We start from the raw sequence: 25,103 nt of genomic DNA on the forward strand, positions 1-25,103 counted from the left end.
AGTAAGCACAACTCAATCCCACCTGTGGGAAACCATCGTGAATCAGAGCAGCCCATGTGCAGGGGAGGGCACTGTGTCCTGACTGACATCTTCTTAGCCAATAGCACAGTAGGTTAAGCATCATGACACACTCAAAGGACACTAAGTGCACACTTAGATCTGCAGTTCTACACACAGGACAGATGAATGTATACTCAGTGTCAGGCACTACAGCCAGAGCAAACAAAGCATATGTGTCCATTCAAGCCAAGTACAAATCCAGGGAGTTCCATCTCAGTTTGTCACCGTCCCCCCCACTCTGGCCCCGTGTCCCAAGTGGACTATCAAACGGCACATTGTGCTATCTGCAAATAAAATGTCAACAAAAGTCCCTTCTGTAAAAGAAACAAGACAACATGCCTGAGATTTGTTTATACTATTCCAGCAACACTAGGGGTAAGCTGGTGAGCCCCGAAAGCTCTTAAAGCTGAGTCTAGAGCACGGAGATTCCTCTAACTTAACATAGCTTTTCCAAATGGAGACAGAAATTCACTTACGAAGTCTGGCCCAGAAGGTCCTCGAAAGCTGGCAGTTTGGCTTCTTTGCATAGTTTTTTCAGTTGTTCTATGTGTTCTGAATTATCAATACCCATTCCCATGGACAAAATTTCAGCTCGAACATTATAATCAATGATAGAGGTTTTTAGATTTGATAGTTTTGTAACATGCACCTTCAATCAAAGGGGGAAACATTTGTAAGAGTCACATCTGCATCTTGACTGGATCACAGTACTTTCACAACCTCTCAAGACTTCCTGCTAGTCAGATGCACTTGGATACATGACTCAGTATGCAAGGGCTTCCTACTGCAGCAGCCTTTATCACTAAGGTGATGGCAGAATCCTCTAAGTCTTGCCCTACACTGCAGAGAGCTATGGGCAGAACCCTGGTATGACACCCTAGTACACAGCAATCTAGGATGCTGTAGCCAGATACTCTTCTTTGGATTCTCTGACAAGGCTCAGAGTCCTCATGGAAGGACTCCTCCAGTCAAGGCTCTAAGTCCTGTGTTCTACACTGTTTTTATCTATCCATCCATCCATCCACCCACCCACCCACCCACCCATCTTTTCTCTAGCCAAAGCATTTCAATTTGTGCAATTTCAGCAAGCTATGAAAATCTGCAACAGTGGATTCCTCTGTGCAGAGGTGTGGACACAGGTCAGGTGCCTTTCTGTGGAAGGGCAGGGATGGAAAAAGGCTGGCCCTGCTGCACATGTTCCTAATGAACCCTGGGCACACACACTGCAGCTGAGGGATATACAGAAGAATTTGCCTTCACTCAGAGTGATGGGGAGAGTTGCTGTGGGAAGGGAAGCCAAGCTGGGGTGCTGCTCCTCTCATGCCCCCGGTGTGTCAGTAGACACTGTCATACACTTTGCAGCTGTGGAAACATGTTTGCCAAGAGGGTTTTCTTTTTTATTTCATATTCTGATGGCATTTTAAAAAACTCCTTTGCTTAATAAAGCTTCCTTTTTCTCTAATAAATCACAATTCCAGTCTGAGCTATGACGACACTATTTAAAACTCCTAAGTACCTACCTACCTGATCTGGTAATTGATACTTTCTGTTCCTAAAAATGACTTTTTTTTCTTATTCATAAATCTTATACTCCAATTTCCCACCTGAATATGTTAAAGCTTTTCCATCCTTGTGATTTTTACTTTGAACAAGATGGGAACTGAATCCTTTAAATATTATAAATAATAATGGATAAGGCTTGTCTAATACAGAACTGTGAAGAATCCTTGAGGTGCAAGGAGGAAGGGACAGTGTCAGCAGGGACATACAGGCCTGAGCCACACGTCACTGTGTTACACTTTCTTCTCCACGCTGACCCCAGAGGAGGAAGCCTCATCTGCTCTTTTCCCAAACATGGAACTCAAGGGTGCCCTCCAGCCTTAGCACCATGGAGCGCAACAAATGCCCAGTGAAGACATGAGGCCGACACTGTGGACACGGCTGAGTGCCAAGGACTGCACTCCTCATGCTAACTACTGAGCATGCCCCAGGGCTTTAGGAACTAGGAAAGGCAGGCACTGTAGCAGCAGACACTGACCTGTCACTTCTCAAACGGGTTGGACAGTGGGCTCAGAAGCCCCCGTAATGGTCTGTGATTTATAACTCAAGGGTGAAATGAAACACCACTATAGATTCTGGAAAATGCCACACGCAGTAAAGATTCATGAACGTCAGTTATGTTACAGATGTGTATTACACACAATGCCTGCTGCTTGACTGTCACCATGTAAAATATCCCACCAGACAAAACCAAAACCTATATCAAACCTATGACCAAACATTACAAAATCTCTCCTAATGTAGAACCCCAAATAAACCTTCATTTCTAACAACAGACTAGGGTTCCTTTATATCATTTTTTGGGGGTCATCCAAACAGATTCTTTTGAAGAAAACTGAACACTTACCATTGGATCAATCCAAAGGGTATTTCCCAAGGCTAGAACCACTTTGGCATCATGCATTTTTCCAACAATCTTATGATGAATGTATCTAGTAACCTGGAAAAAAACCTCACTTTTGTTATTCAACTGAGGCTTCAAGCAAGCATCTCATCCAGCATAAACTGTATGGAACATAGTACAACTACACAATGTACCTGCTTCTCAACAACTCTATGAGGTTAGGTAAGCATTAGTCCCCTTTCTTTTCAAAGATGCAGGAACTTGTCCAAGACCTCATGTAAGTTCTGAAAACTGGTGAGGATCCATGGCTTTGGACCTGTAATGTTCTTTCTCACTATGGCTGGTGAACCCATTTCCACCATCAACCCACAGAAAGCCATCAGCATCTGGAAGTTTCCTTCCTTGACAGCTCAGTAAGTGAAGTAGAGGCTCTGCTTGCTCTTCCAGAAGGCATCATGGCCACAGACCTCTCTGTAACCAATGGCACACAACTGAGGGCCCTGCTTGTTCACAGGCACGCTACCACTTTCCTTCCTGGAAAGACCACAGCAGACAATGCATGTCTGAGTTCTCTCTCTCACCTATCTGAAACCCTATAATGCAGGACAGGAGAGAGCTGGCCCTCGTCCTGAGTGTTTTGGTGCCCTTGGGACAATGAGTAAACTGGGAACACCAACACAAGAGAACTTGCCCCATGTGCTGACTAGTTTTGTTGTTTTGGGTGTTTTCCCCCCTTTCCTAGACAGGGTTTCTCTGTGTAGCTCTGGTTGTCCTGGAACTCACTTTGTAGACTAGGTTGGCCTCAAACTCACAGAGATCTGCCTACCTCTACCTCCTGAGTGCTGCGATTAAAGGCATGCACTCCCACCACCTGACATGCTGGCTAGTTTTATATCAATTTGACACAAGCTAAAGTTATCTGAAAGGAAGGTACTGCAACTGAGAAAATACATCTATAATTCAGCTTGTAAGGCATTTTGCTAATTAGTGATTGATGGGGAAGGTCCAGTCCATTGTCTGTGGTACCATCCCTGACCTGGTGGTCTGGAGATATATATATATAAAACAGGCTGAGCAAGCCATGATAAGCAAACCCCTCCATGGCCTCTGCATCAGCTTCTGCCTCCAGGTTCCAGCCCTGTTTCCTTCAGTGATACACTACAGTATGGAAGTCTAAGTCACATAAACCATAAACCCTTTCCTCCAGAACTTGCTTTTGGTCGTGGTTTCATCACAGTAATGGAAAGTCTAACTAGGACATCCCATTTCTTTTCTTTTTTTGTTTGTTTGGTTTTTTTTCGAGACAAGGTTTCTCTGTAGCTTTAGCTTTGGTGCCTGTCCTGGAACTAGCTCTTGTACACCAGGTTGGCCTTGAACTTACAGAGATCTGCCTGCCTCTGACTCCCGAGTGCCCAGCTGACATCACATTTCTATAGTAAGGCTGTCTGTCAATGAGAGTCTTGGCCAAGTCATTTTTACAGACCTAAAGGACAAGGACTATGGCTTTCTGGCTGATGGCTGCAGAACTCAGCACAGCCCCTCACACACAATGGACACTCAGTAAGTTCTTATTAGAACAAAGGAGAAAAGTTTCCAGCTGAAAAAAGTTATTCTAAATTAAATTTGAAACATCAAGTTTGCATCTTTATCCCTGATACTGATTTACTTTCTAGGTAGTATTTAATCCTGTTTAAAACCCAGTCAGTTTACAACTTCATTACAATGGCTTATCTCATCTCCCACTAGCCAGCTTCCACAAACCTAACCTTCTAGAAACAGGTGTATTATCATGAACCCTTGCTCTGGCAATGAATAGGACGGTCTGTCAGGCCCTCCACCCATCTCAGACTGCCACAGTGGGGTGGCCTTCTGTGTTACATTGCATGGAGCAGGGATTTTTCTCTGCTGCTGATATCCTATCTGACTGATGACATTTTAGTGACTCCACAGGGTCCAGAGAAAATGGCCTGTTCTGGCATCTCTCTCTTTTCTTAACCAGTCCTCCCAACCCTGACAGAATCGCTTGGCCTCCCAATGAACATCCATAACCTGTGCCCCTATTTTCTCAGGAACTCCTCACACTGTTTTCTTTGTCCAACTGAAGCCATTTTTTTTTAAAACCATGATCCATATGTTATATGTTCTAAGACAGCATTAATGATAATGGCTACTGCTAATCCTGCCAGGTAAGAATAAGTCCATTGCCACAGTTTTGGGCCAAATTTAAAGCAAGCTTTAATTAAATACTGGCTAGGAAGACAGACTCTGGCAAGTCCACTCCTGGGTTCACAAGAAATGGCAATGAGTCACATTGTGCAGAGGCCTAAAACAAGGCAAATCTTTAAGGCCACAGCATTTCCAATCAGGTCGAATCAGGGCAAGTATACATCCTGACATGTTTCCGACATATTTCCTGCCTACCTCCCGCCACATTGATCAAGCACCTCCAGTGCAGCTGGGTTAAACAAACTTGCTTAGATGATTGAGACACATGGCTTTTTATCTCTGGTAAACAATAGCCTCCAGCATTTCAGGAATATCTGTTTTTGGGCAAGGAGCTTACAGGTTAGAGGCATTTTTGTTTCATGGATCACTTAAGCACAGTAATTAAAACATAGAACTTAACTTTGGTTCTCCCACTACTATGCCAGGGAGCTTGGTACCTCTATCACAGGTACTAAAGTCCACTTACGGTGACACGCAGTACTGTCTTGCAACAGTAAAGACCTCAGTAAATCATGCTTTTAATGACCTAAATTGCAAAGCGAAGGTTCGAATTTAAGACTCTAATACACCAGAAACCTGTAGTCTCTACTGCTTACTAAGCTGATCAAAAACACTGTTTGAATCCAGGAGTTCATGATTACTCTTGGCAACACAGTGAAAGCCCATGTTTAAAAAAATCCCTCTACATATAAACACTTGAAATAAGCACAGCTCTTCGTATATTCTGGGTTAAATGCACTGCGTAAGTCAATAAAACATAAAACGCTAAAGTAACCCACCTTTGGGTTCCATTCAATTTCACTGTCAGCTGGTTTCACCCTACAAACAATGAACTCCACAGCCTGAGGGGGCAGAGTGTGGAACTTCTCTGGGAGCAGCAGCAGCTTGTCTCTTGCGATGAGCTTGGTCCTGCCTTCATCTATGAATTTCACCAAGACACTCCCCAAACCCCAGTTGTCTTCCTTCTGGCTCACCTCCAACACTTGAACCCTAAAGAACAACAGAGACATCAGGGAATCCAAAAAGGAAGGCACCTTACTCTGCACACTGCAGTTTGACTCCACAGCACTGTCCTTCCATGACAGACTGTCTAAAGCACGGAACAGGTAGCCCTTCTCAACACAACAAACCCTGTAGCTGATGAATGAGCAACGGCATCACAGCGAAGTAAAGATCCTGCTTCTGAGATGAGGCTAACATCAACAGTGTATTCAGAAAGGTAGGTGCATGGGTGGGCAGGCTGGGACACTAATTCTGCCACCCAGTGAGCTAGCCTTAGACAACTTCCTCATCAAGGCCACAGATCTGTTTGCTTTTCTGTAAAGTGAGAATAAAGCCTTTTTTATAAGAATCTGAGAGAAACTCATTGTTACCAAGGAGTATGTATGCTACACACAGTGATGGATTAGTACATATTTGGAGGAATAAGGTCGCTGTCCTCTGTTCAGGAGCTAGTAGATATTCCATGCACATCTGCTCCAGGTGTTCTGAGCACAGTGTGCAAGCACCACCTTTTTTGGGAGGTGGCCAGGCTCAGGGTACACATACTCTGACAACAGACAATAGTGAGAATAAGCACTCAAAACTGCTTAAATTATTCATGTCTTACAACTGTAGAGAGATTACAGATAGTTTACCTCTGGAAAAGTGTTTTCTCTTCTAATCCATACAACCCCAAATTCTCCACCTTTTCAGCAGCTGTTTTGTTACTGGGATCCTTAAAATATTCACTCATTTCCACATTGAGAGTTGCATAAAGATCCAAGTGTTTATCAATTATACGACCAAAGTAATTGGTTGCATTTGAAACGTAAAAAGGTATTATCTGAAATAAATACAGCGCACGTATGTAGAAGACAGTTGAAATAAAACTTGCACAAGTGATGTCTGCAGAAACCACCAAACATACTGAGAACCCAAGATATGCACAAAAGGACAGAAGAATAAGCCAGGAAGCAGTCTAAACACTGGGCCAAAGCAGAATCAATACCATATAAATAACCAGTCTCATTTTAAGATTAACAAAGGATATCTTAGAGAAAATTCCATCATTAAAAACTTCATTTTAGGGTCAGAAAGATGGCTCAGCTAGAAGAGGAACTTGCACATATCCCTGACAACCTGAGATGGACTCTTGGAGCTCTGACCTCTGACCTGTACTGGTGCACTCAGATGCATACACACGATAAACACTTCATTTTAGCTATATGCTCCTTTGTTCACTTTTAACTCAACTCTTTAGATATCTATTTAAAAAACTTTGTGTTAAAGTTTTTGTACATGTATATGTAATATGTTGACCATATTAACCCCCACACATCCCAATCCCCACCCACCCTTTTCTTGCCTCTCCTCCCTTCTGTTTAAGCTCTTTGTTCCCCTAGAGGCAGCAGAGGTCAGGAAGGGGAGTCTGCAGGAGTGGGGGGTAAGGGGCTGATCAGGAGGAAGTAGTGATGGGGATGGGGTCAAGAGGAGTCAGGAGAGGCCGGGAGACAACAAAGACAAGCACAGGCTATCCTGCACTGGCTGGCTATAAATTGTGAGAATATAGCTGGGTTGTGAATCAACACCCGCAGTGCTGAGTTACAGCAACTCTAGTAAGCTAGCCCAACTGACAGGGATTCATTTTTTCTCCTGCTTTTAAAACCAGCTCTGTTTTCTCTAGAGTGAAGCCCCTGGTAGACACCAAACTCCAGTGGAGGGACACACATCCAAGAACATGTGGGCAGCACAAACTGGACTCTCCAGTTTTGTTTTTTAAGAGGACAAAAAGTTGTTTGGGTAAGGAGGTGGACCTGGAAGGAGGTGAATAAATATGATCAAAACACATTGTACACCCGCCCCCCCCCACATGCCCCGCAAAATAGACTACTAAGAAGTTAAAACAGATAAAAGGTCTTCATGAAAATGACTCTCCAGCAGACAAAGGAGGCCAGCAGAACTCACCCGAACGTGTCCAGACACTGGCAGAGCTTTGTTGGATAACTTCCTTGGGATATCTATTTCTGGATTAATGTGGTGCCGGTCAGGGCAGATCCTTTTGTCTCTTTAAAAAAAAAAAAAAGGCCAGATTTTAAACCAAGAAGAAAGGTAGTTAACACAAAGTGTCAAGAAATCTCCAGGAAACTGACCTTCAGCTACAATCAGAAAAGTTTTAGCTCTAGACTGCAGAGTATACCAACAACGCATACGCAGTGTGTAGTCAACACTGGATGAGTTCAAAGGACAAAGTTCTTTATTATCCCTAGAGACACTGTCAGTCTTTAAATTGTGTATTTTTATTTTATGTGCTTTTGCCTGCATGTATGTCTGTGAATGACATGCATGCCTGGTGCCCAAAAAGGCTAGAAGAAGGCATCAGATCCCCTGGAAGTGGAGTAATAGATGGTTGTGAGCAGTCTTGGGACAAGAGTCAATTAACCTCTAAGACAGAAGCCTCTTTCTTCTTAACTATTGTCACCCAAAGGACTGAACACATACACATAGTCCCTAGAAAAGACATGGCTCATGAAAACATTTTAGACCAGTACCATGCATAACAGCCCCAACCACAATGCCACAAGCCCATTAACTAAAAGTGGATGCACACATGGCAATATATCAAAGAACAGAATACGAAGCCATAAAGTAAAGTAAAATATTGAAATAAGCTTGGTCCTCCCTTAAGTTGCTGTTGCTCAGTGTTTTATAATACCAACAAAAAAAGCAAACTAAGACAAAACTTATCAATAAATTAATGGAAAAAATGGGGCGCACAGAGAGAGCATATTAATATTCAGCTATGAAGAAAAATCAAGTCCTATTATTTGAAGCAAATGGGTAGAAATGGAGAAAGTAAATAGAACAACCCAGCCACAGAAAAACAAGCACCGCATGTTCTCTTACAGGTGGAACTTAAAATCAGGTCAACCAGAAAGGAGAACGCGAGTGCTAGGAACTGGGAAGGGTATGGGAATAGCACACTGCATCCCATTAACATGTACAATTAATATGTGCCATTTAAAAAAAGCAGAGCTTGCCAGTGCTAACAGCTATGAGAAGGCAGTCATCTCTGGAAGACCATGTGGGAACCTCTTTCTGCTCCTTTTGCATTGAGTGGATTAACACAAGGACATAGGTTGTGAGATTTTCATCAAGGGGCAAATTTATTTATTATTAATTTTAATCCATGTTATTACTCAGTTTTAAAAAGAATTGGCTTACTTGCAAAAGCCAAAAGCCTTAAGGTATGAACAAAGAGGTCTTCTGGCCTTCTTATCTTCTTTGGCTTCCAGGACCCCAGCAGTAAACTCATACAACTCTGATGGGATTTTGGCGTCTGCTCGCTCCAAGTATCGCAGGACACCAACGGCTTGGCTTGCATTTCTCTCCGTCAGCAACAAGACAGATTTGGTTTTTTTATTTCCCTGCTCTGCAGGAGAACCCTTAAAATTGAGGGTGAATAAAAGAGGTAGATCATCCATACCAATCTGATTTCACTCAAAACTTTGTAAGCTCAGAATTTACCAATACACACACACGAGAGAGAGAGAGAGAGAGAGAGAGAGAGAGAGAGAGAGAGAGAGAGAGAGAGAGAGAGAAACAAGAAATAAAATAAAAATTGATCAAACCTGTTCAGTTACACTCTGAAAATGATCAGACATGCAATACAGGCGCCCACCAAGCACTTTCGGGGAAGAAGGAAAGCTGAAGTGAACTACACAGGTGGCATCGGTGATGGCCAGGAGGGGTATGCAGTCATCTGTTAAGGCTGGAGAAAGAATGTCCACAAGGTCCCATGAACTCTCCATAAGCAGGCCTAGCACCCATACCACACCATGTTTCTGTACTACATTTTACATCTTTACTTGCAGTGCTCAGGCTGAACTCAGGCCTCACACAAGCTAGGCAAAGGCTCAAACTAAGTCACTGCATCATACTTTATATATGCAAAGTAAGACCTTTCTCTTTCCCCTGCCAAATGTTACAGCCTAATGATAAAATTCCAGAGGACAGTGACCTCTTAGCTTGAAAAATGTTTTCCTCTATCATAAATCAGACTGCCCACAGACTTTTCACTTGCTCCTTAAGTTTTGAGCTTCATATTTCTGCTATTAAGCTTAGTATCATTACAGGTGTGTGCAGAGTGGATGACTGGATAGACAGACAGACGCATAGACCAACACAGACTTTGTACATAGGTGAACCCAAACTGGATTTCCAGAAAGAACCTGCTTGCTAAGCTGAGAGCCCTGGAGTTCCTGGATTCACCTTATAAGAAAGGCCAATCTTCATCTGAAAGGAAGATTTTTCATGAATGCTGAAACCTTAAAAATAATAAAAAGTCTGAATATGATGTAAAAATGAAAAAATGATCCCTGCTAGCTCAGCCTCATCTAAATACAAACAGAAATCAAAATACTTACTTAATACAATGTGAGAGCCAGGACTTAACTTCTTCTTCCACTGTTCTAAAATACTTTTTAAGTTAAAAGACATCTCTTTATGCATTTTCAAGCAAAATATTGAGTTGCTTTCCACTACCTAAAGAGGAAATCAAAGCCGTCAGTTCACCACCAGATCACAGAAGCTCAGGTCACGGCTCTGTGAACTGCCCGTGCCAACTTTAAATTATCAGCAAGAGAATAAAGCAATTTTGAGAATTGAAATTTTGAGAATGAGGCTGAAACATCCCCCACGGTTCTGCAGTCTTCATCTAAAGATCTACTGTAAGTGAAACGCTATTTCCCTTTCTTTTAAATAACATGCGTGTGTGTATGCATACATATGTATGTGCCTACATCAATTACGTGTGCTGCTGTTGTATGCTATAGCTTATGATGGAGAGGAAGGCATGGTTCTGAGTTTTTAATCTTGTATTTGGCTTTGTTTCTACATTTTAGCATGAAATGTTTACAGAAATAGATTAAGCGGCATACATCTTAAGATAACTTGCTTGGCTCTTCTGTCTACAATGAAGACGCTATGTAATATTACCTCATTATTATCTTCTCGGCTTCTTAAGAGTGCAAATGTGGTGTTTTTCACCAACCAAGTCTTTCACACTTCACATGACACAGCCACATAGCACTGTGACAGGTCCCTGTTTTCAGTCTTCTCAACACAGCCCCTCCTCCAGATCCTGGAGTTACACTGAGACTGCAGCTCCCTCCGTCCCCCTCTGTCCATTTCTGATCAGCCGACTCAGCTATGGCTCCTACCACTGATGAGAACGTGCTGGCCTGAGGACAGGCTCACCTTACATACAGTTTCTGTTTCAGCCACAGAGCAGGTGAAGATCAAGGTCTTCTGGGCCTGACTTGGAACAAAGTCAAGAATTTGGAGTAAAGTTGAGGTTTTCTCACACTCCAGGCACAGATGCACCACCTGCCGGTGAGCAGACAAACAGGTGCTTTCTGAGGTGTAAAGTTCTCCAGCAGCACCTCTTCCAGAGAGCATACCATTCAACAGGAAGGAATGCACAGGAAACCAACATAAATATAACCCACTTACAGGCCTGTGGACGAAACCACAGCTACCATCTAACAGACACTAGTTACTTGTATGTGCTCACCAGCCCCTCCCCATCACCTGCTGGACATTGCCATAGAGGGCGGCCTCCTCCAGGGCGGTGATCACGACGTAGGGATCCTTCATGAACTCTCTGACTAGATGGTCTATGTGTCTGTTCCAGTGAACACCCACTGCCACAATCTGGTGTGGTGCAGACTCCCGCTCTTCCACTTCAACATTTTTTTTAAAGTTATCTAATATGGCAAACATCTGAAAAATTAGTAAATTTAATCTTTGTTTAAATTTTAATAGAGTAAAGAATTAGCTGGGACATAAAATTCAGGGACTATCCATTTGATGTTTTTAGTGTGGTTTTGGAAAGCCTTTCCAAAGATTAAAAAAGGAAAAAAATAAAAGAAAATGTTTGTCAATAACACTGTAAAATTCCACTGGGACAGAATAAAGTCACAAACAGCATCCTGGTGTATAATGTTTGTACCAAGGATGCTTATATTAAAGACTTCAAAACTTAATTATAGAAAAGATAACCCCATCAATTAAAAACAAGCAACACACAGAAGAACAGAAACAATGATCAATTTGCATTAATTTTCAACCTAATTAGTCAAGGAAATAGGAACTAAGCAAATAGGAACCCACTGTTTACCAGTTGGCATAGAAAATAAAACAAAAGCCGGGCTCAGGCCTCCACATGGCAGGTAAGCAGTATGCCTGATGTGACAGCATGCTGGCAACAGCAACAGACTGCCCACGGTTTGCCACGGTACAGAGCTGCTCTCTAGCTATCAGCGTGGTAATATGCATCACGGCTTCAAAGGAGCCCACACAGTCACTAAGAAACAAGCCTGCGCTTTACCTGGAGGCTACCAACACTCCCAAATAGCAATTTTGGTCAGCATGCCACACTGTTTCCAACACATGATTCACAAACTCAGTTTTAAAGGTATGTGGCTCCTTGGGGCTGGAGAGATGGCTCAGTGGTTAAGAGCATTGCCTGCTCTTCCAAAGGTTCTGAGTTCAATTCCCAGCAACCACATGGTGGCTCACAACCATCTGTAAAGAGGTCTGGCGCCCTCTTCTGGCCTTCAGGCATACAGACAGAATATTGTATACATAATAAAAAAAAAAAAAAAGAAAAAAAAAAGGTATGTGGCGCCGATCCCAGAGAACCTAGACAACAATGAGGACTTAAGAGAAACTTACATGGATCTAATCTACATGGGAAGTAGAAAAAGACAAGATCTCCTGAATAAATTGGAAGCATGGGGACCTTGGGAGAGGGTTGAAGGGGAGGGGAAAGGCAGGGAGGGGAGCAGAGAAAAATGTAGAGCTCAATAAAAATCAATAAAATAAAAAAATAAAGGTATGTGGCTCAGCAGGAGGGCGCTTCCCTAACAGGCACAAGGACCTATGAGCAATAACCATCATGCTGCACAACAGCACAACACTATTTGGTGTGGGAGAATGGTCTGTATTCTGTCAATTAAATTTTAAATAAATGCTGACTGGCCAGTAGCCAGGCAGGAAGTAGAGGTGGAACAACCAGACAGGAAGTAGAGGTAGATCAAGAAGAACAGGAGAATTCTGGGAAGGAGGAAGCCCACGCCTCTGCAGTCCTGATCCAGCCACAGAAGAAGCAGGATGTGACTGCCCTGCTGAATAAGGTACTGAGCCACATGGCTAACACAGGTAAGAATAATGGGCTAATATAAGCTGTAAGAATTAATAAGAAGCCTAAGATACTAGGCCAATCAGTTTATAACTAATGTAGACTTCTGTGTGATTTCTTTGGGACATAACGATTGCAGGAAACAGGCAGGAAAGAAACCCTGACAAGGGCTGGAGAGATGGCTCAGCGGTTGAGAGCACTGACTGCTCTTCCCGAGGACCCGGGTTCAATTCCCAGCACCCACGTGGCAGCTCACAACTGTCTGAGAATCCAGTTCCAGGGGATCTGATACCTTCACACCAATGCACATAAAATAAAGTTAAATAAACCATGAAAAGATTAAAAAAAAAAAAAAGAAACCCTGACAACAACTATTAACTGCAAAGTTTAAATTCTGAATCAGTACTAAATGGCTCTTGCTATTAAGTGCATTTATCAACAAAAGCCATTTAAAAGAAAGACTACCTCTACAAGATAAGGGACGGTGGATCTGCTTTCAAGTGCTCCTCTATTTTTTAATATTTTTAAATTTTCTTTTAAGAATGTCCCTTCTATAATTAGAGAAATAGTAATGAAATATGTAACAAATTTTCTTGGGAATTTCTGTTCTTCAAAGGGAGATTTACCATTAGGAAGGAAATTTCAGGTAAACACACTCTTATAAATTATAGATACAAACCAATTGATTTGCCAACTGTATATTCTGATTGCTTCAGGCCCTGAAGAGCTGACACATTTCAGAAACACACAAGCTATGGTAATGGATAGCAGTGGCACCCAGTGTGCCCATACTCACTTGCTCATTGGCTTCAAAGAACAACACTTGCACTTCATCTAGAACCAGGTGGCAGAGTCTAAGAAACAACAAGCTTCTGTACGTGAGAAGTCTCAAGAGGCTGTGTGGAGTTGTGACAATCACATCACCTACATTGAGAAAAAAACAGTCAACATCTTAGGGTTTCTAAAAGTTTCTCCAATACTCCCTTCACCACGATTCACTTCCTTCTCAGCAGCCATTTCTCTACTGGGTGAGCAAGGCAAGCAAGCCTCCATCCACCCTGTCTTAGCCTGCAGTATCTGACCACACCCCCAGCTGCCACAGGCTCTGCTTGCCTGAAAGGCAGATTTCCTCAACTCTAGGCTCAGCATCTGACAGTGAACAGTTAGTAGCACATGACAACTGAATGAAATCATGCAGCTTTCTCAGACGTGAGTCAAGACTGAGCCTTCACCACAGACTCCCACTGTAGGAAGTCAAGTCAGAGCCAGCGGCCAGTAACTGAGGTCCCAGGTGCTTAGGCAAGCTCACCGTCATCTGCAAAGAAAATCAAACAGCTTGGAAAGGATGCTTACACCCCCTTGGAAGCTTCATATTTTTGGCTTCATCTTTGTGAAGTCCAATTGTTAATAACACAGGATGAAGAGGCCTGGAGGACATGCTATAGTCTCCCAATAACTCAAAAATAAACTGGGCCTTTTTCCACCCAGGACACACGATGACTGCAAGAGGCTGCAAAGACAAACAGATTCAAATAATTTTGGACAGTTGTTAGGAATCAAACATAATGTATACGAAACATCCAGACCATCTCCTGGCATAGAATTAGTCTTTAGCTATCATCATACAGATGAGAAAAGTAAAAATATAATTTCATTAGAGTGGATTTAGAAACACTGAACCAGTTCTTAAGCCAAGGCAAAACACTCCCTAAGACATTTAACCTTAACATACTCTTACAGGGTAGGGCCAAGTATTCTTCTTTTGCTTCATCTTTTTTTTTTCTTTGAGACAAGGTATCTCTGTGGCTTTGGAGCCTGTCCTGGAATTAGCTCTTAGACCAGGCTGGCCTCGAACTCCCAGAGATCCGCCCGCCTCTGCCTACCAAGTGCTGGGATTAGAGGCATGCGCCACCACCACCCGTCTCAGAAAGTTTTTCTTTTCTTTTTTAATTTTATTTATTTATTTATTTTTTAAGTTGTCCTCATTTCCCAGGAAGACTCTCAGGCACAGAGGTGAAGTCACTCCTCAAGGCTGTGCAGCTAATACATCAGTTAAAAAAAAAATAGAGCACAGATGTTTGGCTCCGTTTCCTGCTCCTAAGCCATCAGGATGAATGAATACCTTAAAAGAGTGTTCACCTCTGAAAGAACCTTAAAAGGACCACTGACTCCTTCTTAGACTGCCTCTGAATTAGACTCCCTAGAAGGTGATCTGCCTGCCAACATTTCATGGACATGTTTTTTACTGAGAAGAGCCTAGTGGCCTCCTTCCTCTAGGAAGGTCCAGACAAGTGCCAACTTCTCCACGGGCCTGAAAGCAGGCTGCTATGGCAGCAGGGGAAAGCAGTGGTGACACAAGGACTGGATGTCACTTTCTGCCTCAGAAAGGATTCTCAGCACAAAATGGCACCTCCACCATCAGCTGGGCTCAGCTGCTTAACCTAATGAAGGGTATAAATGCACACATTCAAATCCGTGCATAACTAGTAGAGGTTCCAAAGATAAGTCATCACACTGCATGGCTGGCTTAGGAAAAAATAAACCCCAGGACCCCTTCACACCCTAAGCAAGCTTCCTTGCCACACTTGCTTTATGGTGCATGGTGGACCCTCTATACTGTAACCTTTGTGCCGTGTTCTGGGATGGAAGTTTTATAATGACTATTCTGCAGGGCCGAACCCAGCAAGCCACTTGCTGCCGTTCTGTCCTTGTGTCTCGTTTCCCTCTTCTTTCTTGTCCTGGGGAAAGACTACTGAGCAGTAGGAGGTGCAAAGGAACAAAAGAATGTGGGGTAAGACAGCAGAGATTGAACTTCTAGTCACACATTCCCAACAGTCTCCTGCACACTAACTGTTCTCACGGGAGACAGCAACAAGACATGGCCTGACCATCTTATCTCGGGGTGATGTGGCAATTTTATGAATTAAGGTAAGATCACCGTACAAACTCTATCATCTCTAAAAGGCACGTCTCTTCTGCCCAGCTTGGGCCATAGAGGGAAATCACAGCAAGAGTCATCTGGTTCTGACACTAAGGAAGCAAAGAATATTTTCTAGCAGTCCACATTTTGTCTTCTTCCAACGTGGTCTTAAGGTGTGTCTGAGGCTGAACTCATGCCCACAACATAGCCCAGGCTGGCCTCAAACTTGTGACCTTACTGCCTCAGTGTCCCAAGTACCGGGAATATAGATAGGCCTGTGTCACCAAGCCAGACTGTCAGTCCATCCAGCTTCTAGACTATCAGTGTGGGAAAAAATTGAGTAATAAAACTTCAGCTTTACAAAAAAAAAAAAAAAAAAAAAAAAAAGACGTGTTATTTGAAAATAAACATTTAATCCATTTCAAAACGATTTCCAACTTACTCCATTTCTACTTGGTAATGACTTGTAGCAGCCCCCCATCTGCAAAACCGTAAGCAGCGGTGGCAGGTACAATAAAGGGTCATTTCCACAGTGAGAAATGACCACCACGTCACAGCCACGTGCAATAGGAGGCCAAGAGTAAGATGCAGTGTGGCTGGGTCCCGGGAACTTGTTTCTTTGAAGAGCCTACACAGAAAACGGTGGGGAACGGGGAAGAGAAAGATGAATGACAGCAAAGAAATCCCTCCATCTCACAGCCCCCTCCCCCCAGGACATAGTACACAGCTTATGGGGCTTATCCTGCTGTGCTCCAAAGACCTACTTTAGGTTCTGCGTGAATTTCTCCCAAGCACTGACTTCCTGTGTTCAGACTACTGGTTCTCTGAACTCATAGCCAGCCCTCTGACTGGAGGACTAAAGCACACACAACAAGAAGGCGGCTTTGTCTCCTTATTCTCTTCATATTCTGCCAGCCCATCTGCCTCACTTGTAAAAACTATTCCTCATTTGATTTTTGAGACAAGGTCTTGCTATATAGCCAGGCGGGTCCCAAACTCTCCGTTTGTTTTTCTTTTCTCATTTCATGTGTATTGTTTTGGCTGCATGTAGTGTTTGTGCAGCATGTTCACATAGTGCCTGTGCAGGTCAGAAGAGGCTGCTGGAAACCAAAGTCGATCTGCAAGAGCAACAAGCTCTCCAGCCCCAAACTCTTGACCCTCCTACCACAGTTTTCCAGGGGCGGGGATTACAGATGCATGCCACCCACCCCACCTACCTTAACATTTAAAAAGAAAAGAAACATGATTTTATTGACATATTAATCTCTTCACCTATCACTAAAACCTGAAATGTTTCAGCAGAAGTCTGCAACCAAATACAACGTTCTAAAAGGCACTGAGTGCTGTGCGATTCTCCTCCCCAATGTCCCGAGTTTCCAGCAGAGCTGAAGGCACATGTGCCAACTTGCTCCTTCATGTGATCTTCATTCTTGACAGTCTTGTGGAGGAGAAACTTGAGTAGCTTTTGGACATGAGGTGAAGAAAATGAGACTCTGAAAACCTGCAAACACCTTTCTGCCTGGATAGCTCACAGAGAGCACATGTGTAGACCTGTCTTAGGGCTGGAAGGACTGCACACTCAAGTCCAAAGTCCCTAGAGCTGCTGGGTGCAAGTCTGAGGTCATTCTGAAACATGACCTTGGGTGGGACCACTTCTTAACAGCTCTCATGACCTCTGTACCTGAGTTCAGCTGAGTGACAGCCACTTGGTTAACCACTCTGCTCATTCAGCCCAGCCCGATTTGACTACACGAGGGTCATGTCACCGCCACTCCTCAGAGAATCTCCTTCTGCTTCCTTTTCTCTTGCATTCCAATTTTCAGTTATTGGACCAAGTTAAACCCTAAACTTTATTCTACTTTCATCCTTCTTTCAGTTCGCCTGCATTTTATACCTCACACCTACCAGTCAAAAATATTCTCACTCTTTATTTTCTGAATCTTCCTTTCATTCTAACTTTGTATTTTGAGAGTTTCATGTAACTCAAGCTGTCCATGAATTTGTTCTTCCTGTCTCTACCTCCCAAGTACTGAGATGACATCAGTCCCCCCTTAAAGTCTAAGCGTTTTACTTCTTGTACGTTAAGCAATGAATTCATAGGAACGGATGGAGCAGCTCAGCTCTTTTCTATTATCTCTCACAAGCTACATCTGCAGGGGGAGCAGGCTGGAGCCACAGCCAAACCCAGATATTCTTTCTCGCTGGCTTCCACTCCCCCTTCATTTTCCTGTACCTGTTTCAAGAACCAATCAGTTCTCCAGCATGCTTAATATGTTCAGGACACATATTGACATGTAAACTGTGCTTGTTTACAACAGTACCAACAGGGCTGGAGAGATGGCTCAGAGGGTAAGAGCATTGCCTGCTCTTTCAAAGGTCCTGAGTTCAATTCCCAGCAACCACATGGTGGCTCACAACCATCTGTAATGAGGTCTAGTGCCCTCTTCTGGCCTGTAGGCATACACACAGGTAGAATATTGTATACATAATAAATAAATAAATATTTAAAAAAAAAAAAAAACAGTACCAACAGCATGCTGAGCGACCCTGCAGCCTCCTGGTTTGCTGCACTAGTACTCACGGGGTGTTCCTTTTTGAACAGTACCCCTTCCCTTGATGTCTACAGTATCACTCTTTTTGTAGATTTGCATGTATATGGCCAAAGGAACAGCTGCATGTCTCCTGGAGGACCTGGAGAACATATAGTGAGTGAGCAACAGTTCAGTTCCCTACAAGGCCTGGGGACGCATCCAGCAATCAAGTGATCCTCCTCTCCTTTTGTGTCTGTCACTATGGCCAACTACAGCAAGATCCTTGGTCCAATCGAAAGGAAACCCTACCTCCAAGAACAGAATCACAAAACCTTGTTACTGTGAAATGGAGGCAATATCTTCTTCTGTCTCTGAGGCAGTTTTCTTTTCCAGAAATCAAGTCTCACCGTGCTGATCGTGCTGATTTCAAAGTTCTGAGCTCAAGGACTCCTGTGTCCCATCCTGCCCAGTCCCTAGACTGCAAGCCACAGCACTGCACCCAGTGAAGTGAACTTTCTGGCAGTCTCTTCTCCCTGAACTGCATTTGGTGTTTTAGGTGCAGGATTATTATCAACATATCTATGATCACCAGTTTGTTCACACGGAAGAGAGACTGAAAGTCGGCAAGCAGCTCAATGAGACAAATCTTGTCATCAGGCTACTGCAGGAAGACAGGGTGGCAAGCAGGCATTCTGACTGGGGCAGTTTCAAATAGTAGCATGAAATGCTCTCCAGAAAGTGACTCAAGCCACCCCTCCCCCTCAGAACAATACAAACTGGTAGTGCACAGTCAAGAAGCAGACTGGGGATGTTCACTGTCCACCTGCCTTTCCTGCCTTAGTCAGCCACGCTGCCACCTGTCCCACCTCCCTGAGACCTGTACAACCTCTTCCCCGCTCCAGACCTCACAACCTTTCAGCAGTCTGTCCATCCTTGAGGTTTGGCTTTCTATTATTCAAAACCAAACCTTAGCCTTTTTAAAAGTCAGGATGGAAATATAAGTGTATGTAATTGATTTACCAAGTGAAATCTAAGGATTATAAAAAAATTTGGCAAAGGATGGATAAAAAAATTATTACTCTGACCTAGCAATGTGTTCTAAGCTCCCATTTGAAAACTTACTTCAGCTGGGCGCTGGTAGCACACACCTTTAATCCCAGCACTTGGAAGGCAGAGGAAGGCAGATCTTTGTGAGTTAGAGGCCAACCTGGTCTACAGAGCAAGTTCCAGAACAGGCCACAAAGTTACACAGAGAAGCAATACCTCGAAAAACCAATGAATGAATGAAAAAAAAATAAAAACTTACTTTAGAAAAGCTGGGCATGGTGGTGGTTCACACCTTTAATCCCAGCACTCAGGAGGCAAAGGCAGGTGGATCTCTGAGTTCAAAGCCCATCTGGTTTACAAAGCGAGTTCCAAGACATCCAGGGCTACACAGAGAAACCTTGTCTCAAAAAACCCAAAAACACTTATTTTAGAAACAGATTGACAATTTCAAAACAGGCTTTTCTACAAAAGAAATCTGGACTTACAAATACATGAGAAATAAATCACAAAAGATTTCAAGAGAACTTCAGAGTCAAGAATTATGCAATGCAGCCTTAGAACTGTTTATTCAAAATCTTCCTATGGGATTGGGAAATATTGATAAAATGCATGCCTAGGATGCATGAAACTCTGGGTTCCAGCCCATCGTTCTTAGAACAGAACAGAGGAAAACAAAGCAAGCCTCCTGTGTCAGAAAGGCTGGGCTTCCTTCAGGAGTCTGGCTCTAACAATACATTCACCTTCTTCAGGTCTGCTGACAGAGGGGATTTCTCCAGGGTCAGACAGGGCTCAATCCTGTTCCGGAGTACCACACCAGGCTGTAGTGTGCCCAACTTCACCTTCTGCAACTAACCAACACAAACATCAGACAACCATAGCCAGGTCTTTCTGGAGTGGGCAGTAGAGTATTAAGGGCTTTTTCCCAAGAGGAAAACACAAGATCATCATGTAAAAAATTAGGAATACATGCTTCCTGGAAAACACATAATCCCCCCACAAATTAAAGATCATCTGTTCCCCCCATATAAAATACCCACTACAGCCATAGCTCTATAGATTCTGCTAAAGCCATGACTTGGGAAAGCCCCATCTAAGGAAGACAAGAGTCTGAGGGAGTAAGGAAGCTTAATAACATTAAGTGTCTGTCTTGTTTGACCTTTCATTTTTAGGGTTTGTAATACCTGCTGCAGGTCAGAGATCTCATCAGCTCTCAAAGGATCAGGGTTTAAAAACTGTAGTAATCTGTAAAGCAGGTAAAAGGTCAATTTGAAGAAGAAAGTCATTACATTTTCCCTGTTTTAACTCTTCCCCGTGGAGAGAAACAGTAGTTGTCCACCCCACGGCTTATCTGTGAAAATACTGTCTTGATGGCCTAAGATTCAAGGGGCATGGAGATCACATCAATTTCCTGTTTCCCACCCAAAACCTGGGCTGGCATCTGGGCTACCACCCCTACCACCAACATCCTGTGCAGTTGTCTGAAAGGGGCCCAGCTAAAGTCAGATCCTCTGGTTTAATCATGAGCTTTGTTTTATAGTCAGAAAATACCAGAGAAGGACTTATCCTCTGCTCATGCAGAGAAGGAATTTCAAAGTGCTTTTCATTATACCCAGACCTATCACTCCTCAATATGGGTAAAGGATAGTGACAGCATCAGAGAAGTCACACTACTTTAAGCTGTAACTAATTGGGTAAAATACCTATCTAAATTTAACATATATGTCTAATTTAAATATAACTAACAGGTAATAGTACCCAATTATCAAGTGCCTTTACAGATCTGAGAGTATGGCATTTAACAAAAGAACTTCTAACACAGAGACCTGCCAGCTCCTGCAGCATCCTATAGCTCCTCCAAGAAGATGCATGGTTGCAAAAGACCTTCTAACTGGAGGCTTGCCTTTGCATATGGCAAAGCTACCCACACAGAAAAAAGCAGCCTTCCACTTCATCAGCTTCCTGGACACTACACCAGGGTATGATTGTCTCATCCTGCCAAGACAGGTAGACAAAATCTCCCCCCATCCCCACAGAAAAATCTTCAGGCCTCCTGGACTCAGCAGCTAACACCAAGTACTGCTTCTAAGGCTGGTGTTCTCCAAAGACTAAAAAGAAACTTGGGATTGCCTGCGTAGCTAAAAAACTGGTGTCTACGAAGGCATTTTGATGCAATCAGCATATTGAACTGCAACTAAATGTAGGTAATTGTGGTAATATTTTTGTTTATGCTCTAACAAATAAAGCTTGCATGAAGATCAGAGTGCAAAGCTAAGCCACTAGTTAGCCACAGAGGCCAGGCAGTGGTGACACACAGTTTTAATCCCAGCACTCAGGAGGCAGAGTGAGATGGATGTCTGTGAATAAGATGAACCATCCACTTTTCGACACCCATACCAGATACCTTAACCAATTATCAAAGTAGTCCTCAGTAATCTAGTCTCAATGTCAAAATATTCTTTAAAAAGAATGCTACAGGGAGCCACTACCAACAAAACTGAGTAGAATCTCATTCCACATATATTCAAGCATGGCAGATGAAGTTGGAAAGAAATTATTCTTTAAGCCTAATTTAAGGTTCTTGGCATCAAGAGACACCCTCAGAGGAACAGAGTGGGTTCTACTCAACACCTAAAAATCCCTAAAAGAGAGCTGTCTATTGTGTTGCAGTTTCTCACAGGCTAAAATGTTCATCTTGGAAGAAAGTTTATTAAGATATAAGAGGTTACAGGGAGTTGAAACAACAGGGAGGAAGCTTCAGGACACAGAATTTTTACAGATAGATGAAATGAAAGGGTGTTCTCTGGGAAGCTGAAACACGCCATCTTTCAGGGACTGTCTTAGGGTTTCATTGCTGTGAAGAGACAAGACCACTATAAGTCTTATAAAGAAGACATTTAATCGTGGTGCTCTCTTACAGTTCAGAAGTTTATTAGGCCACTGCCATCATGGCAGGAAGCAAGTCAGCATGACAGAAATGGTGCTGGAGCTGAGAGTTCTTACATCTTCATCCAAAAGCAATGGGAAGTGAACTGAGTGTCACAGTGAATGAAGTTTGAGCATATGAGACCGCAAAGTCTACCCACTACAGTTATATATTTCTTCCAACAAGGCCACATCTATTCCAATAAAGCCATACTTCCTAATAGTGTAACTCCCTTTGGGGGCCATTTTTCAAACTATATGGACACAATTCAGAAAGTAACAACTCAAAGGCTTTAGGAATTCCTTGAAACTGACCAAATACAGTTGGCTCCCCTCCCCAAGCAGAAATAAGCTAGAAGGATAAAGCAAGAGGTGATGTGAGAGCTACAAATTGCGGAATGCCTTTACTGTGGGGACACAAAAAGAAATGGGATTCAGAGGGAAACACAGACTCACAGAATACTGGACAAGGTGGAAGCCACTGTGTCTCGCTGTTCTGCCCCAGGGAGATATGAACAACTACACAAGCTTGCTTCTGCTACAGCCTCCCATGATTGTGGGCAAGACCCTTCCTCTCCCTTATAAGAGATCACATCTACACACAGAAGTCATGCCGTAAAGCTGGTACCCAAAAAGCTGTTGGCAGAAAGGAGTTCCCACAACACTTCTCCCTTTTGTCTAAATAAAAAGGTTCTAAACCTAACACAAAACTATATACAATAAGAACAAATATCAAGTATTGGCCAGGAGAAAGAAAAGGTAAAAACATACACAAATAGAACTACAGCCAACATGAACAACATCAAGCAAGAAACACACCAAGTGTCCAGTCTACAGGTAATAGGCAAATAACAGATTATTCCAATAGCTGTCCTATCCTGAGGAGTCTAAGTCTTGTACCTGAATATCTTAGCTAATATATAAGAGGATAGTAGCTGTGACTATCTAGTCTTCAACCTCAACAAAGACCCAAGAAGGAAAATTACTGAGTAAGCAGGAAGTACAAGCAAGTAACTTCCAAAAGGTACAAGATAGGACAGAAACAGATCACTGTAATGTTGGGGCAACCAACTTTGGCTAAAGCCTAGAGAATCTTACAAACCACTTTCAGAAAAACCTTCAGCTACATTGGCGTTCAAACGTTTGACAAGAATTTCCACATAAAACCTGAGAGAGCTTTTAAAAAGGTTCTAAAATGGAGCCAAGACCAGCTGTAACCCTGGATGAAGGTTGGCTCCTTCTGGATATATTTATCGAAGCCCTTGCACCTCAGCTCAAGTCCAAGGGCCTCATGAGCAGACAGCTTAGTTGCACTGTTTGGCACTTCTTTGGTTATTTTATGGCTTCTATACAGGGTTTCGTGTCCTAAGAGAAGTGTCTTCTGGAAGCATTTGTAGCCGTGTTCTTCCTTCTTTCAAAAGCAAGTCTGGGTTGATGTAGGCCCAGCCATTCTTGCTTTCAGGATTTTCACCAGCTGCTGGCACTTCTTGAGGACAAGCATTGCCAGAGATTTGCTTAGAACTAGATACCATCCTTGTACTTTTCTTCTTTGAAACAGAAATGTCATTTTGGTCATAAGTTTCTTCTTCCATGAAATCTGCTGTATAATGTGGTCTTTGCAGCATACTTTGTCCCAGACCCGCCAAGCTACCTGCTGCTAAATCCTAACACTGCTGCTGAGATTCAGGTGCCTTAGTGCTCCCACTGGGGGGGGGTCTAAACCACACTGAGAAAACCTATCCCTTTTTTTCCAGTCAACCTGCAACAGATCCACCTTCTGGGCCACAAATCACGTGGCCTTCCATCCATCCATCAGTGGCAATTGGTGAATGATCCTTTGCAGTTATCTTAAATTCTCCCTGAGTCTCTGGTACTCTTGGAGGTACCCACCTCTGACCATTTCCCTTGGGCAAGGCTTGGTTTTTGCCTTCTGGTTTCATTCAAAAGTCCTGGCACCAGGCACCTGTATTTCCTTGGGCTAGCCCTAGCCCCTGAAGCATGTGTTGACAAGCCACTGTTCAGTTTCTCCTTCATTTGTTCCTCCCTAAGTCTTGGGATGCCATGGACTTCAGGCCTTGGACCTCTCCTTCTACCTGTCTTCTGGAGATGCTCCTTACTTTATACCTAGTGTCTGACTTAAGGGTCTCGAAACTTACTTGTCTTGCAGTTGACTCTGGCCTCAATACCCCTTTAGATAAGTAATCCAAATGTGGCCGACTAACAGTACTCTAGATTCCATTATTATCTAGGACCCTTACAAATGCTGCAAGCAATTGAAACAAAAAAAAAAAAAAAAAAAAAAAAAGAATTGCCATTCCCTATTTCTTTTTCCTTTGTTTGAAGCCCTGCTTTGGTCTGGTGTAAAAATCAGGCCATAGTCTTTACTTTCCTAGAGCTACTACTATGTCTAGAGAGTTTACCTTGCTACCAGACTCCAAAAAGAGATAAACTCACAAAACAGACTTCAAAGTAACTTTTTACAATTCCTTTATTTGAAGGAATCTGTTTTACAATGACTGCACTCAGTAATCAACCACCTGTGGCTCATGATGCGAAGTTTCAAGTTTAAGCTGTAAGGATCTGTCTTAGTTAGGGTTTATAAATGCTGTGAAGAGACAGCGTGACCACTGTAATTCTTATACAGAAAAGCATTTCATCGGGGCTGGTTACAGTTTCAGATGTAATTCTGCTGAGAAGCATGGCAGCATGCAGGCAGACGTGATGCTAGAGAAGAAACTGAGAGCTCTACATCTTGATCTGCAGGCAACAGAAGTGAGCATTGTCCTACACTGGGCATTGCTTGGCCATATG

At 43.0% G+C, this 25,103-nt stretch overlaps 2 protein-coding genes across 6 annotated transcripts in view; both read right to left on the bottom strand.

Annotated features, from left to right (window-relative positions):
• Positions 1-536: 536 nt before the first annotated feature.
• On the bottom strand, positions 537-5,700 carry LOC126489898 (putative ATP-dependent RNA helicase TDRD12; the record flags this gene model as incomplete). The annotated part of the gene is made up of 3 exons (XM_050124492.1): positions 5,470-5,700; positions 2,468-2,560; positions 537-709 (listed from the first exon to the last, which is right to left on the bottom strand). Coding segments are annotated over exons 1-3 (497 nt in total), but the record flags the coding sequence as incomplete, so codon positions are not given.
• Positions 5,701-6,323: 623 nt separating this feature from the next.
• Positions 6,324-25,103, bottom strand: part of Tdrd12 (tudor domain containing 12) — a 60,179-nt gene continuing 41,399 nt past the window's right edge. Inside the window, exons 11-22 of one of the 5 annotated variants that reach the window (XM_050124524.1) lie at positions 20,552-20,612; positions 20,111-20,218; positions 16,235-16,420; positions 14,226-14,382; positions 13,669-13,796; positions 11,261-11,452; positions 10,928-11,056; positions 10,096-10,213; positions 9,301-9,440; positions 8,894-9,114; positions 7,637-7,736; positions 6,324-6,515 (exon numbers count right to left, since the gene is read on the bottom strand). In XM_050124524.1, coding sequence (XP_049980481.1) covers positions 6,324-6,515; positions 7,637-7,736; positions 8,894-9,114; positions 9,301-9,440; positions 10,096-10,213; positions 10,928-11,056; positions 11,261-11,452; positions 13,669-13,796; positions 14,226-14,382; positions 16,235-16,420; positions 20,111-20,218; positions 20,552-20,612 — 1,732 coding nt within the window. Of the gene's footprint in view, positions 6,516-7,636; positions 7,737-8,893; positions 9,115-9,300; positions 9,441-9,494; positions 11,057-11,260; positions 11,453-13,668; positions 13,797-14,225; positions 14,383-16,234; positions 20,219-20,551; positions 20,613-25,103 lie in introns of those variants that run through there. The other 4 variants (XM_050124525.1, XM_050124526.1, XR_007589048.1 and 1 more) reach the window with 4 other exon arrangements.

This window comes from Alexandromys fortis, unplaced genomic scaffold (genome assembly GCF_014885135.2).
Source record: "Alexandromys fortis isolate MF-2015 unplaced genomic scaffold, M_Fortis_MF-2015_v1.1 scaffold_198, whole genome shotgun sequence".
Lineage (NCBI taxonomy): Eukaryota > Metazoa > Chordata > Mammalia > Rodentia > Cricetidae > Alexandromys > Alexandromys fortis.